We start from the raw sequence: 17,283 nt of genomic DNA, 5'->3' as shown, positions 1-17,283 counted from the left end.
TTGGGACTCTTTCATTTGTTTTCATTCCCCAAAACGCATCTATGCGTGTAGGGACATAGACATGTTTACGGTGTGTCCTGAGCTAGGATCCATTATTAACATTATAGTTAATATTAGCCATTAAGAGTGGAATAAAATAACCTACATTTGCCTCAGCCGGGATACTGGAGTAGGTGGAATTCGCTGACAAATTGTTTCCCTTGAAACCACCGAACTTTGTGAATTTGTTGTTGTATACATTTTGACACTGTGAAGAGCCACAGATTTCAGCTGTTTCAGGGATGGAAGGCTCACCAAAGAAAGACAAAAACAAAACATTAAAGCAAGGAAGCCTACAGTACCAGAATGAGACAGCGATGAGGGGGACACTGGGCGCTCTTGGGTCACCACATTGAAGATCGAAAGCGATGATTCTTCAAGGAAGAACCGCGTCCTTGTCTGATTCATTCCCAAATTGGAAGGATTTTTTTTTTGCACATGTTTTGTCTTCCATAATTATACTGTGGTGTCTCCACGTACCACAGGTCAGCCCAGTTCACCTTAAGGAAAGATGGGGCAAAGGGCCATGCTTGAAGCAGGGAGGGGAGACATATGGGAAGGGGAGGCTCATTCTTGAGAGTTGGAGTCCTTGATTTCCTAATGAAATCTTTTATGTTACCAGCACAAAATGGGCTTTGTAACTTCCTTCAAAGCTGTTAATAAACACAGTGTGTTGATGGCAACACCAGGTGTTATGGCTAAGCATGTGAGCTCAGAAGCCAAAGGCATCCATTTACATTTTGATTCTCTGGAATCCCCCCCTCTTGGCTGTTTCCTGACAAGAATAACGACAATTGTTACCTGGCCCACAGGGTGTTGGCAGGTAAAGGTAACAGCAGACACTGTAAGAACACCCTCCACTCTTACAAACATTTCCTTCTTCAGGTACTTTTATATATAGCTCAGATTTGACTGTAGGAATCACTGCTGGAGAGGAGAAACTTCTGCCTCTCCCTTCTCCTCAGACTCCTAAAACAGACGGCAAATAATTATACTGTCCCCCTAGGAATTCTACACTAGGAGAACAAGAAGGCAGAAGCTCGGATGCTAGGGGCAGATTTCACAGTTCTGACAAATTAACTCAAGCATATTTCCTGGTGTCAAGTCCAAATTCTGGCAGTTAGATAAAAGCCAGCATTCCTCAGAAGCCTGTGAAGCCTGTTTTCCTCTACCAAAGGAGCCATTTCCTCCTCACTGGGGGAAGGAACAAAGGGCTGTAGGTGGTGATTATTAGAAACCAAAGCACACACTGGCCTCTGGGCTCCCTCAGTATCAGAGTTCCTGTTGCACATTTAAGAGTCCATGCTGGCATCCTGGCTCTTCTCAGACCATGCTCCTTACCCTAAACTCTTTCCAGACCATGGGTTTCCCTACTCCCAGCTTCTCATGGTCCTTAGAACCCTGCTGTTTCGGTTGTGCACACCCTTGGTCTCCTTTGCTCACACTCTCTTTGTCTTTCTCTCTTGTTCCCTTCCTCTCTCCTCTCATGACCTGGTCCAGACTGCTGGCCATGTTCAGTCTACTACTTTCTCTCCCTGTTCTGGAATCTTCTAGATGCCTCTGACTGTTCTCCATAATGTCTATAATAAAAACCTTCCCTTCAACCATACCTTGATGCAATCATATTGTCAGTGTATATACTTGACATTTGTCTTGTTCATATAAAATTGTGTCACTGCCACAGAAGAGGGGACTTGGAGTCTTTTTCTCAGGGACATTTTGCTTCTGAACATACTTAAGAAGTGACAGGTTTTTGTGTGTGTGTGTCCCCTATTACAGGTCAGAATGGTTAATGTTCCAAGGTTGTCCCATAAATATCTTTCCTCACTACTGAACAGAAAGTTGTGACACATGCCTTTAATCCCAGAACTCAGGAGGCAGAGGCAGGTGGATCTCTGAGTCTGAGGCCAGCCTGGTCTACAGAGTGAGTTCCAAGAGAGACAGGGCTACACAGAGAAACCATGTCTCGAAAAATAACAGCAAAAACAAGTGAACAAAAAGCTTTCCTTGCCTGCTAGTTTCCTCACCACAGCGCTAAGTTGATTACACTCTTAAATGGAATTTAGAATCTTCAAGTTCTGTCCTACACAAGAGGGGAAGGCTGAGACAAGAAGCTGTGGGTGTCTACGTGAAGGAAACTTAAGTATCTATGAAATGTTTTTCTGCTTAGTTTACCAAACACTGGAGAGGGAGCATTTTTTAAGACAGTCATGATATTTAAGTCACTTGATACCTGGGATATTTATTCAGTGCACAAAGACATGTAGTAATTAACTCATAATTTGTCTCCCAAAGTAATAGATCATGTCTTATTTGATACCTTCAGTCATGGCATTGGCAGGAAGATTTCAAAAGCAAGAAGGTTAGGCTAGCACAGAAAGCCCCACCTGCCTCCACAGCTTGTGGAGTAGTATGGCAAGCCCAAAGGAACACCTTCCTCTTATCTGAACTCCCTGCATTTACACTGGCCCTATCCAGCTATTTACAGAAATTTGAAGGCCATTTTCAAAATCATCTTCAACTCCCATTATCCATCTACCATTGTGATATCAACCTCGGGAGCACAAGATTAAATATTCCTCTTTATTTCCCTGGTTTGAACTATGCTTTTGCTGACAACCTGCAATCAGTTTCCAAACCAAAGTGAATGAATCTCTTTGAGGGGGAAAAAAAAACCTCCTGAATTTTTTTTCCACATTCATGATAACTCATCATAATAAAAATGGCCTACAAACACCAGTCTAAGCCGTCCTAATTCCACTCATATAAGCAGGGAATTGTAGCTGTTCATTTGATGGGTGACTGGGGAACTTAGCAAGATCAGGAATAACTAGGCCTTTTCAGCTTTCACACTCAAGTCTAGCATTTTCCTGACCATAATCACTTTCCAATAAAGACTTTTTTTTTCAGGAATGGCATGTATTAAGCCCATATTTTATCTGACAGAGAAATAAGAACTCTCACCAGTTTATTATTTGCTCAGTATAGTGAATATTACTTCATTTTTCTCATATGAGAATGTCTATAGGAGTTACATGCAAGTCTCATCTGGATGAAGGAAATGTCATATCTCCACAGAATAACAGACTAACCATTCTGAGCTTTGCCTCTATTGGTGACATTCAAAGATTTTTTTTTGATGAACATAAATAAATTTTGGGCAAATTTTCATGACTCGCCATGTCTTTCTACACCTTCCCATCCAGAAAAGTTCATCTCCATGACACTAACTGTGGCTGCTAGAATTTCTGAATAGCACAGAGTGAAATGCCGCTGTGAATATCCTGCTGTGGACACCTTCCCTTTTGGAAATAAACACTTATATTTCTGGAGCTCTTCCCAGAGTTTATACACAAAAACAAGCAGAAAAACTGCTTCAACTAAGTACTAAACTCCCATCATACATAAAGTTCACAAGCTAGTGGCAGACATACAAGGGATTATTATTAGAATTTACTACCCTTGGTCTTTACAGAACATGCAGTTTTTTGGATACTGTTCCCCCACCCCACAGAAAGAGACAAGTTTTCTGTTTACCCTGTGTTGCTCAAATATCTGATGTCCCTATGAAATGCATTAATTTTTGAAATATTGAATAACATTGTCTTAGTTCTTTCTGTTGCCATGATAAAGTATGCCAACCAAAGCAACTGAAGGGAAGAAGCATCTCTTTGGCTCCCAGAGAGGATGACAGCCTACCATTTCACAGAAGTCAAAGTGACAGGAAGTGGAAGCCATAGCACATCCACTGAACAACAAATTAATGCATGCCTGTGAGTATTTCTCAGCTTTTTCCTATGCTTATGCAGCCCAAGATCCAAAGCACAAGGCGTGGGGCTGTCCAGAGTATACAGGTTCTTCCACATCAACTACCATGAAGAAGATAAACTTCTCAGTCATTCTCAGAAGCCTTCTCCCAGGTGACCTCAGACTGTATCACCCATGAATGCACAGTGTATTTGCATTCACGGGCTGTTTACACACACCAAGGTTTTTAACTGACACTGAACTTTAGATTGGTTTCTTTGCATTTGTGTAAGACCATGCATACATCTGACCCTACAGAAATTTAGGACACTTAGCAGTAACCACATCTTTACATAAAACACACATAATAAAAAGTGGAATTCATCTCAGTAATCCAATTTGGTATTCAGGTACAAACTCAAATGGCCAAAATAATTGTAATATTTATACTTAGATAACAATTTACATAATAAAATCAAACTTGATTTTTGATTGTCCGTTCCCTAAGTTTGCTGAATCTTAACACACAGAAAAGGCCACAACCAAGGAAGAGGGAAGAGGGAAGAGGGAGGAAAGCAGAGGGAGGAGATTAAGGAATTGGTTTAAGAGGTTTCTCCTAGAAGTTGCTGCATACTTTAAACACCAGTATTAACAGTTGCCACTATTTCAATGTTTATTAAAGCCCAAGTTCTTCAAGACAAATTGATTATATAAAGCATTGCTATTTCTTACAACCCTGTTAAAAGTGTATTATTAGGGTGCTTCTAAAGAGGAACTGGAGCTGAGGAATTTAAAGCAAATTTTGCTTCAGTTACAAATCTGGGAAATGGAGAAACCAGTTTCTGATTACCTCCAAATCTTAGGCAAACCCCCTCCATTACCACAGCTGTATATTTCCCTTTGGTCCAATTAATTGTCCATACCACTGGTGTAACCCGCAGATATAATATGTCACAGTTGAGATCTTGTCTGCTGAAAGTCTACTAATTTAAAAGACTTAGTTTCTATGAACACTATTTAGAACATGGGACCTACTTAGTGTCTTTAGGCTATTGTTGTGTGCCTGACTCAAAGGGACAAACTGAGAAAACATATTGCTTGAGGAACATAATCGTCATTTCCCTCCAGATGATAACCGCAGTCATTCTTAAACTGGAGCTGACTCTATCCTGAGTTCACCACTTAAAGATAGATGAGGGAAGGCTCTGAGAACATGACAAAGAAAGTTGGGTCTGATCTCACAGCATGAGAAAACAGAGGGCCCAATGAGAGCAAAGCTAAATAATGATGAGACCTCTCAAAAGAGGGGCCAGAAGCCACAGGAATCTAGCCAAAGTCCCAAACAAAGTTAAGCAGCAAAACACCAAAAAAATGTTTGGTACTAAAGGTTTGGTAAATATATTGTATCCAACAAAATGGACTTAAAACTGCAAAAAACGCTGAAATGCTAATACAATTAAAGAAACAGTTTTAGATACGACTCCAAGTCACTTCGTGTTCGTTCTCTGTTCTTAGAGACTATTTTAGAAAGCATTTTTTATAAGAAAACAAAAACCTAAATCTTTAAAGACAGCCATCACTGAAGCCCAGAAATAGACTAGTTAAGTTTAAATTCAAATTATGATTGTTTAACAAGACATGGGGGCTACATACAAGAAACATTATTTTTCTTTTTTTGCCTTTATGTCAAACCTGGCTTAGTTGTCAAAGGCTTGATTAATGAATAATTTAGGATGCTACTTTGTCTTCTCTAAATCACCAAAGTTTACAATTTTACTATTCATTTAAAAGCCTGTGTTTGATGAGGTGTGATAACTCAGCTGCATAGGAAGCTGGGAAAGAGGCCTCTGAACATCTCATCAGAATATGAACCAGGCCATTTAAAGGAAAGAGAACAAGGGGCGCTCTGAGTAACTTGGAATGTAAAGGGGAAACTAATTCGAAAAAAAGTTTGTGACCTAAATGAATGAGTAAATAAATGTCAAATCATTTGAATAATGTTATTTAAGATAAATAACATATGGAACACAGGAAGAGTTTTAAAATTCAAGATGAATCAATTTTGTTTATTGTGGGTGTATTTCCCACCTCAGGAGGCGCCTGCATTTCAGAAGTGTGTGCTCAGCAGGACGGGAAGATTGCCAGAGCTCTTAGCCCTATTGTCAAGGTACTGCCTGCAAGCAGGAGAATGTGCAGCTCTCATCTCTATCCCTAGCCTTGGGAAACAGCCTGAAAATTGTCTGTTTTTGAGTGACTGCCTGGTCAGCTCAGCTGGTGAGAGGTGGTCCAAGAGAGAGGGGACTTTGGGGAACAGAGACACACACATCTTCACTTCTCGGGAGTCTCTGGGTACCACTGAACTTCCTATCAGAGAAGCGTCTTTCTGATTTTGTATTATTAATATTTTTTCGTCCTTTTGTCCACAGTCATTCACTCTTCAAGTGAAATAAGCATGCCACATTGCCCAACCTTTTTCTTCTTCCCTCCATTTTCCTCTTAGATGGAATCATGGAAAATGGTAAAATAGGCGGAAATGACGTCAGTGGATCCACAAGGGTGGGTCGGAAGCTGCGAGAATCTATGGGAAGTCCAGTTTCTTTGGAGAACTGCCTTGGCAATGCAGACAACCCAACAGAGCTGTAGGGAAAGTGTTTCCCTGGATTTCTCAACACAACTGCAAGTTTTCAAACAACAACAACAACAAATTCATTAGAAGCTTAGGAAATGGAGTAAAGTGCCTTTTGTCTAGAAACTGCATCGTCACCGGAAGACCCTGAACTTCCATCTTAGCCTGTGGGCCTTATTTTTTTGGCCATTTATGTCTTCTAGACACATGCGGCTCTCAAAGATGGAGTTTTTGAACAGTGGGATCGGAGACTACATGTGATTGTTTCAATCCCCTCTTCACCTAAGTTAAAGCAATTGCCGAGCTCACAGAATGTGGGTGTGTTACTTGGTACTTCTCCAACAAACCCAGAGTGTCATTCCATGAGCAAGCTAGTCACATCTGGCTTTGCTCTCTTACCCATCAGTGTGTCTCAACTTCCCTTGCTTTTCCTCTGTTCCACTTGTCTAAAGTACTCAACAGCCTCACCTCAGACACACCCTTCCTGCAATCTCTATAGCTGCTGTCTTCTTTCGTGACCAGTCTCTATGATATCCAACTCTGCAATTCATTACCCATTTCTACTGGTGCGTGTTGCCTAGCGCACGTCCTGGGGAATCTCTCAAAATCTCATTCTCAAATAAGAAGCCTACCATGCAACATTGACTTAGTCTTTATTTTCCTGAGAAAACGGTTCAGTCAGGACACACGCTAAGGAGACTGCATCATATGTCATTCTATGACATACCTGTAATATCAAAACAAACAAGTCCTGTTTCAAAATCCGCTATAGATGAAACACAATAATTGGGTCCACACTTATCATGTCGGGGTATTAAGGCTCTCTCTCATGACTGCCCAGCCTCAACACCACTTAGCAAACCCAAAGGACAGTCGTGCAAAACCAGCTCAACTCAGTAACTACTAAATTCTCCTAAGGTTAGTTAGCCTTCCAATCATTACCCTAGGTACTGTTACCTCTTGGCTTGGGTTCACATTTGTTTGCCTCTTCCAATGAAAATTTTGTGTTAGCTGAATCAAGGGTACAGTCTTATGCTATACTATTGCCATCACACACACCCCAATGAAAATAATAATTTCGACTTTTAAAAGATGTTTAAAATTGATAAAAGAATTCTTTTGCTAGAGGGAAAAATAGAGCAGTTATAATTTTTCAATAAAGCCACCAATTTAAAAATATGATTGCTAGTTGTCCCTTCCATTTCTCTGATTTGAAATGAAAATTTCATGCTCTACTGTGTATGCTCTCTCTTGAAAAATATTAAAGGTACCATTAAGATAGTAGAATATGTAATGTGAAATTTTTTTCTTAGAAAAAAGTAAAGTTAGATTCATGCTATACCAGGAATCCTTATGAACACTAGTCACTTGACTAAAAAATGTCACGAGAATTAAAAGCACTTAATTTACTTAGAAAATTACTTTACCACTTGTTTTTTGAAGATATTTTTGGTGGTTTGGTTTTGTTTGTTCTTTGTTTGTTTTGTTTTGTTTTTATTTTTGAGGCAGGATCTTACGTTACAACCCAGGCTATTCTGGAACATTCTCACAATGTACCCAGGCTAGCTATTCTGGAACATTCTCACAATGTACCCAGGCTAGTCTTAATCTTTCGGCAATCTGCTTCCTTTAGTCTCCACAGTTGGCTTTATTACTTACTAAACTGAGCATAAATACATGTTACTAATCAACATTTAAGTTTTATAACTAGATGGAAATAAGTTACTTTTAACAAGAATATTTAAAAGGGAATAGATACAATGAAGACCTCAAACGGATATTTGGTAATAATTTTATAAGAGAATCGGAGAATCAAGGTAAATAAAAGAAGTCAAAATGAATTGTTTGTGAGCTGTTTTGTATACTGCTGATACACACATGAAGTTAAATGTTATATAGAATATGAGAGACATAACATGGCAATCTCACTTCCATGAGGCTAAAGAGAAACAGGTCTCTTTGACATATTTATTTTGTGATGTGGTGAAGACAGGGCTTCAAATTTTCCTAAAGTTTGGACATTGTGCTTAGTTCTCGTTGTTGATTGGGATTTCCTGGAGCTCCTGATTTTTATAAATAAATAAATCAAAGTCATCAGAATCCCACACTGCTTCTTCCACCAACTCATCTGTTAAAAACAATTAGGGAATTCTGTACTTTGCTCTCTAGGGATGCCATGGCTGCTGCCATCTCAAATCAGAGTAGCTGCTGGCACATGTCCTGCTGATCTTCCCTCCTGGAAGGAGGGGACCACTGTGAACAACCACACACCAGCCACACACACTGCTGCTTCAGCTACAGGCAGTCTCAGAGGGTACCGGATGCAGGAGGCAGTACAGTGTTTGGTAGGCTGTCACTTCTGCTGAGGTGGGACTTCTGGGTGGTGCAGCTCACTGCTAATCTGTAAGGAACCATGGACCCATGTTTCTATACACTTAGTGAACTCATTGGTTCCCCACACTGCCTGTGGATGCAATCACTTCTTTGGTTCGTCAATGATGCTTTATTGTAGTGAACATAGTTGCATGCATTTCTGCCCAGGGAAAGCAATGTCGCAATTAACTATTAAAATTTCAATCATCAAAAGCACAATTATTGAACAAAGGATTTGAAAGTAGAGCTACACATATGTTCTGACTTAAAGAAGTGAATTTATTTTCCATAAAGTATTAAATCTAACAGCATGAACAAAAAGAATACAGTACATTTCCTTCCAAATCTGATCAATTTAATTTTTGAACATTTTTTTTTGTAGAGCATATGACAGCTGGAATACATTCTTTATTAAAATGCCAAAATTAGTTACCGGAAGAGAAAATTCCAGTAAAAATTTTAAAACTCATTTTTCTTCTATAACCATATATTCATGAGTTCCAAATAGCTAACATAGAAACGCCAGAGTTGACATGTCACTGTCTGAATTAAAAAGTACTTACACTATTGGCTTTTCCAGACGACTTCCCTGTGAACCAACAATCTCCCCCAATGTACAAAACACTTGGCCCAGAAAGTCCTAAAATAGATAAAAGGATTAAAGCTCATAAGTTCCCAGATTATTGTGCAATAGATACCTCGCGCATCACGTTCGCATTTTTTGTTACAGAAAAACAGAATTCTCAATTCCAAAAATAAGCCCAATATGAATGGATTTTACCATGCTGTTTTCCTCCAAGTCCACATGTAATTTCACACTTTAGTCACAGAACCAGTTTGTTATTTGAGCTTCCAGGTACTGCCGTGTCACTAGACCATAAGACTAGGGCTCTGCTACCGTCTGGATCCATGCCCTGCGAAAGCAGACTGGCAATAGGAAGAAGCCCGGTGCTTCAGAGTAGCCCGGATGCTTCAGACATCTCGGCTATCCTCAAAGCTCTGCAGGGAGGAGCTCTGGCCATTGAATAAGCAAGGGAAAGTCCAGTGAATCAAGGGCACATGTTAAATATGATGCTTCATTTTTCTGAAGAGTCGATAAATCTATATGTCAAATGTGCAAGGTGTGCCACTGAGTTCACAAGAGTTTCAGAAAAATGACTTCGCAAATTAAAATTCATGTCTGGAAGCTACTACCGGGCCCGCTTTATGGAGAAGAGAACTGAGGCTTAAACAAAGCAGCTTGCTCGGAGCCATAATGAAAACCCAGAAGATGAATCCGAGGCTCACTAGGTCCAGCCCGCTTGCCTCTACTTCTAGCCAGCGAGAGGAGCTGCACTCAGATACACATAAAGCCAACAAGCCGAGAAATAAAATCCCTTATTACCTGGTGCAGGGAAAACGATGTGTAGAGTGAGTGTCCTAAGTCCAAACGGGAGAAAAAGGCCCAAGTAGACTAGTAAGTGAACCTTGAGAGGACAGTGGGATCGGTCCTAGGGAAAACTATCAGCGAGCCAGCAGTGAGCTAAGAACGCAGCTCAAGTCAAGGGAAGAAATGTACGTGAAGAACCATGATGTTGAGGATCTCTCGGCTCAACAACTGGAGGCAGGCAGACAGCTTTGGTCAGTGCAGGGACACAGAGCAGAGCGTCCAGACAGCACGGATCTACTCCCAGCTGGCAGCCTGGGCTCATGACGGGAAAGAATATTAAGCAAAGCACTAAGACTCAGTCCAAGGTTGCAGTGAGTGGTGGGAAACGGATTTGGTAAACTGCTCCTGTGTAGGGTAGAGCTGGAGGCAGAGGGAGCAGCCCAGAGACTCAGAAGTTCACACTAAACCTAGAACTTGGTGACTTAACAGAGGATGTACTGTCTTTAAAATGCGGGGCCTTTTCAATTGGTTTCTAGGGATGCAAAACAACTTAAATCCTTATTGTAATTATTAAAAATTAAATCTATACTTAAATTGCATTCCACTAGTATATATATTTAAAATTTGGGAGACGAATAATCCTAAAGCTACCTAGAGCTGAATCCTTGGTCTTCCAAATGCTTGGCATTTGGGAAATTATTGTTCTGCTGAGTAGCTGAAAAAAAAAAAACACACTGCAGAGAAATGTTTACTAACAATATTTATGTCCACAAGCTGCTGCAAAAATATGTTAGTTGGATTTGGTCATTGGAGTAATGGAGTTCTTAGGCTCATTCAACGCTGTATGCTATTGCACAAAAGAACAAAATAAAGATGGGTACCACCCTACACACCTACCAGCAAACGCGGGAGCATCAATATTGCTTCACAGAGAGAAGCTTAAAATAGTTAAATAAGGAAAATGTGTGTTACAATATGAACTTACGGGCATCCTCCCAGTTTTCCTATCCTGCCCCATCTTCCCAGCATCTCTGGGTTTGCCCTGCATTTCTGGGCATGGACAGTCAGTGTCAAGCAATGCATTCACTACCTACAGCACAAAAGTCAGCACATGGTATTTACCAGGCAGTCACGAGGTGGGAAACTTCTATTCAATGTGTGTTTTAGCTGGCTTAATGGCTCACATCTGCTCTGCATATAACACTCATGTGTAAATAATTAGTGTCTTTCAGTGGGTGTTTTTAGGTATTTTTGGCTGTATGTAGAGATGGAAATAAAAACAAACTGCACCATAAATTGTGTCTCACTGCTTCTTATGCTGGTGCTGTGACCCAGTTGTGGAATCATTATAATTAGGTTGTGATGGTATTTCCAAGAATAAACGTACTCCCTTCTTTAACTCTAAGCCCTTGCAGAACAAATTCAGCCTTGAGAATCTCGGGCAGCTGAGAAATACTTCAGTGTATGATATAATAACAGCTACTGCTTTCTCCTCAAAATGGCCATGAAAACATTCAATGTTTGTTAAATTCATTCTTTATAGTTTAAATAAGAGTCTTATAATGTATGAAAAACATTTTTTTCATATTTAAGAATCATTGAAACTTGAAGTGTATCTGACTATTACACTCAATATGGCTGGTGCCAAAGCTAAAAGAGCAATGAAAAGAGGAGGAGGGAGCAGGAGGGATTGAATAACAATGAGAATAAAAAGCAGCAGATAGCCAGTGGGCATGCTCAGATCATTCATTCTCACAGAAGATTTGAGATGTGTTACAACTAAAGGGCACCACATCCCTGCAGTCAGGGTTCTGCTGATTATACACACGCATATTAGTGTCTCTCTTCTTTCCTAGGTCTACACACAGCGTAGCATTCTTAATTCTTTAGATCTATTATTTTAGCTATTTCTGAAGAATAAATATTTACTAATCTATTTGCCTGAATTTTATTCTATACTGTAGCTTCATAATTTTCTACATTCTCTGGATGCATTATGTTTCTGCTCTGAGCTTTAGAAATTCTACAAATAGAAGGAAGCTCTGCACACAGGGAGATGGCTTAGAGGGCACTTGCTGCCAGTAAACTCCTGAGATCCATAGGCAGGAAACAACTCTTCTCAGCCATCCTCCAACCTCAACACAAACACTATGCCACATGTACATGTGTGCATGTATGCACACACACACACACACTAAATAAATAAGTTTTTAAATGCTAAAGAGAAACTCACTTTGCAGTAAAATAACTGTACAAATGCTAAAGGTTCCTATATGTAGTTTATTCAAATCTCTCCTTCTCTCTCCCGGTCGACTGTGGTACTGTTTGTACAATGTGTGAAAATGTATTGCTGCAATTGATGTAATAAAAAGCTGAACAGTCAATAGCTAGGCAGGAGATATAGGAGGGACGAGAGAGAAAGAGAGAGAGAGAGAGAGAGAGAGAGAGAGAGAGAGAGAGAGGAGCAGGAGGAGGAAGGAAGAGGAGAAGAATCTAAGCATCCATCAGACGCCAAAAAGACTTGGAAGGATTCAGACATACAGAACGAAAGAAAGGTAAAAGGGCACGAGGCAAGACATAAGAACATAGAAAATGGGTTAAGTTTAAGAACTAGTGGGGCAGCCTACTTAGACTGAGCTTGCATAATTAATAAGATGTCTCAGCATTATTTGTGAGCTGGCGACCAACAACAAAGCTGGTTTCTCTCTCTCTCTCTCTCTCTTTCTCTCTCTCTCTCTCTCTCTCTCTCTCTCTCACACACACACACACACACACACACACACACACACACACACACACCGAGTCTATAGTGGATAACATACTACCATTGAATACAGACATGAATGTCTTGGTTGTCTGCACCATGCCCAAGCTCAACCACATACCAGTATCCCTATACCTTAGCAGTCTAATCTACACAGTGGACATAATAATTCTGACTTCATGGATTCCTGGGAGGATTATTGAAGAAAGTATCTGTAGACAATATTTGAAAAGCACTTAGAATAGTTTTCTGAAACATAACCCTCTTATCCCCTGGAATTAAACATTATTATACACTCATAATGTATTACTTGCTATGAAAATCCAACACTGGAATACTATAACTATCTAAGTGAAATAGCTTCACCTCCAGTTCCATTCTGAAGACAAGGAAGGTCACAGTAAGTGCTATGATGTAATGCAGATATGTCTTACATACCAAATTATCCTACACAGTGTACATATAGACACACATGTAAGACAGGACATTTTGAACACAGTGGTACAGCAAACCTCGAACTATTACCTGAAAGCAAAGTTTCTGAGTTTCACTCTACTGACATATCACAAACCTAATAGTAATCAATTTTATAAACATATCACAGGATGATCTCTTTCTCTCAACAGTTCTACTAAAGATAATTTTGAAATAGTTTTCCTACTTTAGCAATGGCTGATGCCTGGCTGAATACATAATTTCCATGACTAGTAGGAAATTTATGTTAAAAGACATTCAATTGTTATGTTCGTGGTTCACTTTAATTCAACAAAGTAAAAGGAAGCAGTCAAGGTTAAGTTCATGACTTAACCATTATATTTCATCACATGATCTGCTTTTATCCATTTTTAACTCATTTAGCTAATTTTTAATGCATCTATACAAATAGTCACAAAGAGATTAAAAACAAATGATAGAAATGCCTCGCATCCTTAGTATTTTAACATAATGTGGTAATATTGAGAAAACACAAACTCCTGTCCATAAAGATCATATCACTGTCATTATCTGCTAACGTCTATTGCTGGAATAACTTACTAATATTTCAGACTTCTTTTCTATTTACTTAACTTCTAGAAATCACATCAATCATTATGAAGAATGAAGTGTTAGCTATGTCATACACTGCATTCAGTATGGCAACCACTTTTAATCGCCAAAAAAGTATTACATCATTTCAGTAGTGGTTCTTAATTTTTAAACGATTATTGGCACAGTCATGTCATTTGGGAGACCCGAAAACTCAACACTAAACAAAAGGAGTCAATATTTATGTAGAAGTAATTTGTCACAGTTTTTTTATTTTTTTTTAATTTGTCACAGTTTAACAATAGAGAAAAACAGCATTTCTTCCCTTCAAACCCAGGGTTTTTACATTTAGTAGAAAAACATTAATGAACCACAGAAGTTAATCTTCTTTACAATGCACTAATAAAATCTTCTAAACTAACTTGTAAGGAGACGTTTGGAAAATTTTTCAACTACATCTATTTTCCTTTAGGACTACTGATGATTTTCAACATATTTTTGTCATTCTAAAACTGCAAATTAAGGTAACTAATTAAGCCACTGAATGAAAACCAAGGTTTCAACAAATTGGCATCCACTGATTAAAGCCAATTTATTTTAAAAATGATCACACACATATAATATACATTTAAAAAAACAATACAATTCACAAATAGAAGAAGCTTCATGTGTAACATAGCACCTCCAGGAAACACATTATCTCCAGTGGAACACTAGTTCTTAAAGCTGTTTAAGATGCAACATGCAAATACCTGGCATGCAAAGAAGTAGACTAAGAACTCTATGCAATACTAGTAAGTGTTACATCGGAAATACTTTAGTGTTACTAAGTAATAACATTAATTATGTAATGTTATCAGTTGTACCTCTATTGATACTAAGTCCTGATTAAGAGCCAATTTTCCACATAAGCCATCCCATTTCATGCAAATTAAAGAGTAATTATGTAACAGTCATCCAGCTGAGACCAGGTAGGAAGTAATTCTATGTATGATTCAAGACCCTAAGGCAGATTCTGGATTTTACTAGCATGGGGATAGGAAACCTGACCCACATATCAACTGTAAATACTTTATGTTTATAAGGCTAGATATCATCATTTGACATGGATCCAAAAGCTTTTCATCCTCCAGACATCAGAGGATAACAGGGGGGACAGTTAGACAAGGACTCTTAAAAGTTAACATAAAGAATCTGAGGGCTACTTTCATCTGTGGGTATAAGGTAAGAAATTAAAATGAAGTTGGGAGTCACACTGGTTTAGGAAAGGGGCAGTCCGTATATTTGCTCTCAATTCTCAAAGAAGGTCTCCTTCTCACCCCAAGCAGATTGAGACCATTAGAAAAAGCTACAACTGATCAAAATGCAGAGGACAACTGGCCATGGAGTGCCCACCCCAATTGTTATCGCCACAGCTCCTACACCTAAGGCTCAGGGAACACTGTAGGAGAGGAGAGAGAAAGGTTGCAAGAGCCAAAAGAACAGGAAGCCTGCCGTGATAGTGTGTCTTCTATATATGACAGTGAAGCTATATCTATGAAATCTCAATAGTACAGCTACCTATACAATAGCAAACCTGAAAAGGAACAACATGGGATGACATGCCAACTTGAATTTGGGAAATCTGACCATGTCTTACCCATGTAGATGAAGAACTACAGGAAACTCTCAATTGCTGACAGAAAGAGAGTTAGTCATCCTCAGAACAAACCGTCTTAGTGGTTATCCAATACTAAGGGGTAAAGTGCTAAAAATACATGTGTACATACAACGCTAAACAGACTCTATATATTCATTCACATATATGTATGTGCATATGCGTGCATTCATATGCACACACACATGCATGTTCATGTGTAACAATAGTAGTTTTAAAAAAGGCTATGAATTTAAGAGGGAGTAAAGACAGGAACATGGGAGGGGTTGGAGGGAAGAGAAGAGAAAGAAATGATTTAATAAACACATTTTTAGTATATAAAATGTTGGGGGACTAGAAGAAATTAAAGGGGCAGAAAAGATGCAAATACTGTGTGCTCTTGGATAAAGTCCTCAAATAGTGACCGATGGATGTGAGGGAGAAAAAAACATGTAACTATTTGAGCCAGAAAAGCCCCAAGAGCAACATTGTTCCTAAGACAACAACAATGTATGGGGGACAACAGTGTATATGGGACAACAGTGCATATGGTTACTCAAGGAAAAGGAAGCAGGGATGGGGAAGGGAGGTTTAGAGTCGAACAAACAAGGAAGTGGACTTATCACCAGCCTGAGTGCAGGATAAAGCATTGCCTGGGCTGGAGCCAGCAGTGGCATGTAGTAACAGGCTTAGAAAATGATGAGTCTGGTTATGTTTTCCCAACAGGATCTCTGAAGTTGTCGGTTCCCTCAAGAACCTGTCATCTTATTTTCTCCACTTATATTCTCTTTAAAGTATGCAAAGTCCTAAGTCTTTTGATTGGTTGCTTTCCAGACCCCTGCCTGTAGTCTTTGAACATCACCTAGCCAATGTCTGCATTTGAAAGTTTACTGGGATGGAGGAGGAACATCTCAACTCAAAATCTCTTTCCCTGGTGTCCCTAAATCTTCATCCCTGGCCTCAGTCACTTTGTAGTTGATTTCACTGTCTACCCAGGTACTCTCACCAGTACTCAAGAGAGCCATGAAATGTCTCGCATTTTGCATCTGACAGAGAAGTCATCTGTAATCAAACAGCCATAATACATTCCAGATGGGACGGCTTTTATCACTTCAGTGGCTTTAATTGTCAAATGTGAGTCATGCAGTCAAATTACAACAGATTCATAACTGTTATCCTTTATTGCAATCTTGCTTCTCTGACCTCATTCTTCACTTCAGCAGGCACACATCATTAAAATGCATAAATCAAATCACATCACCCTCCAGCAGCATACAACAACAAATCTCGAAACCTTTAGAAGCATGGCCTATAAAACTGCAGCATCCTGTATTTATGTGCCCCTTTCACACGGAATCTTCAGGCTCTCATCAACTTTTACAGATGGCCACAGCAGTGCACTCCAAGCCTTCCTGCCTCAACGACTTTGTATTGCTGATGGTTTTTGAACTAGAATGTCTTACTAGAATTTTCAGTAGCTCCTCTCCCCTCTCAGTAAGTATATAGTCTTAGTACAGCCTAACAAAAGAACCAGGTTCCATTTGTGACCCTGCTCCTATGAGAAAGGACATTTCATGGCCCAAGCATTTAATTTCCAAATAAAATTATAAAATAAAATTAACTTGCAGGAAGGAGTTTATATGCATAAAAGTTAGGGAATGCAATAAAGAAAAAAGATGCTTGCAATGATGAATGGCCAAAGG

The 17,283-nt window shown here is 39.3% G+C and overlaps 1 protein-coding gene across 1 annotated transcript in view; it reads right to left on the bottom strand.

Annotated features, from left to right (window-relative positions):
• Nucleotides 1-17,283, bottom strand: part of Cpne8 (copine 8) — a 178,238-nt gene that overhangs the window by 94,681 nt on the left and 66,274 nt on the right. Inside the window, exon 6 of the mRNA XM_041672522.1 lies at nt 9,349-9,425. Within this exon, the coding sequence (XP_041528456.1) occupies nt 9,349-9,425 (77 nt within the window). The remainder of the gene's footprint in view (nt 1-9,348; nt 9,426-17,283) is intronic.

Source organism: Microtus oregoni, unplaced genomic scaffold, assembly GCF_018167655.1.
Source record: "Microtus oregoni isolate MIOR12 unplaced genomic scaffold, Mior012 000022F_ref0000154, whole genome shotgun sequence".
In the NCBI taxonomy this organism is placed as follows: domain Eukaryota; kingdom Metazoa; phylum Chordata; class Mammalia; order Rodentia; family Cricetidae; genus Microtus; species Microtus oregoni.
The sequence above is the reverse complement of the archived record's forward strand: the minus strand, read 5'-3'. Positions and strand labels throughout refer to the sequence as shown.